Genomic DNA, 1,162 nt, shown 5'->3' on the forward strand with positions numbered 1-1,162 from the left:
CACAGCTAATTTTTGTACTTTTTGGTAGAGATGGGGTTTCACCATGTTGGCCGGGCTGGTCTCAAACTCCTGGCCTCAAGTGATCCGCCCGCCTCGACCTCCCAAAGTGCTGGGATTACAGGCGTGAGCCACCGCGCCCAGCCCTTGGCGCCATCTTTTAATGGGAATAACATGCCCTACCCCACTGGACTGTTTTGGAACCAAGTAAGAGAAATGTTGTAGGAGAGCTTTGTAACTACCTGGACTAAGTGTGCCTTAACTCAGTGGAGCCGGGGGCTACTGCAACACAAAGGAAAGAGAAGCAGAGGCCAGAGTTAGTGAGCAGGTCACCCAAACCAGTCCGACTGGCCTGCGGACGAGATAATAGCGGGTTCTCTTGCCTGGTACAGTTTTATCTTCTGTTCATGAGGGAAGTGCAGAGTCGATACAAACAGGTGGACAAAGTTACTCTTCAGGCCTTTTGGGTGAAGATTTTCAGCCACAATTTGGCTGACAAAATTCTTGCCTGTGCCAGCCCAGCCGTGTAAGGAAAGGGTCAAAGGTTTCTTAGGATTTTTGTTGTTCCTGAAGCCAGTCAGCGCCTTGAGAATCACTTCCGTGGCCAGATGCTGTCCAAACAGCTTCTCCTCCAAATCCAGCTTGAGAGCTGCAAGAACAGCCCCAGAACAGAGAGAGAAACAGACGTTAAAAATGCATCAGCAACGCGGTACTTTCCCAGCTGCCCAAAGCAAGAAGGACCCAGCAGGGTGTCTGCCAAACCCTAGGGCAGAGGTAGTCAAATGATGCCACTTTCAAGTAAACGGATTATGTGGACGTTCTTAACGCTTTGGGGTCTGATATGGAAGCTAAATGTTCATCCATTCGGAGATGAACCATCGCTTGATTGAGCGCTTGCTATTCCCAGCCACCCCTGCTGGCCCGCGGGAAAACCGGGGGCCAAATGTGGGCTTTCTGAGCGACGCAGCACGTCTGAAAGCTACTTAATAGAATTGGCAGGGCGCAGAAGGGCCGCCCACCGTACTTTCCGTTTCTTCTGCCTGTGATCCTCAGGAACGGGAGCTTTAGAAAGGCGCTGGGGCAGAGCCCCACGACCTGGAGACTGCGAAGGCACCGCTTCCAGGGCTGGAGTTCGCACTGCGTTCCCGCGAACGGTTCCGGGGCC

At 52.8% G+C, this 1,162-nt stretch overlaps 1 protein-coding gene across 1 annotated transcript in view; it reads right to left on the reverse strand.

Annotated features, from left to right (window-relative positions):
* The window catches only part of TOR1B (torsin family 1, member B (torsin B)), a gene marked incomplete at its 5' end in the record, with an annotated part of 6,857 nt that extends 6,162 nt beyond the window's left edge, over positions 1–695 (reverse strand). The window contains one exon of the mRNA XM_011931211.1: positions 381–695. Coding sequence (XP_011786601.1) covers positions 381–695 — 315 coding nt within the window. The remainder of the gene's footprint in view (positions 1–380) is intronic.
* Positions 696–1,162: the final 467 nt, after the last annotated feature.

The sequence above is a fragment of the Colobus angolensis genome, unplaced genomic scaffold (assembly GCF_000951035.1).
Source record: "Colobus angolensis palliatus isolate OR3802 unplaced genomic scaffold, Cang.pa_1.0 Scaffold9, whole genome shotgun sequence".
NCBI classification, from domain to species: domain Eukaryota; kingdom Metazoa; phylum Chordata; class Mammalia; order Primates; family Cercopithecidae; genus Colobus; species Colobus angolensis.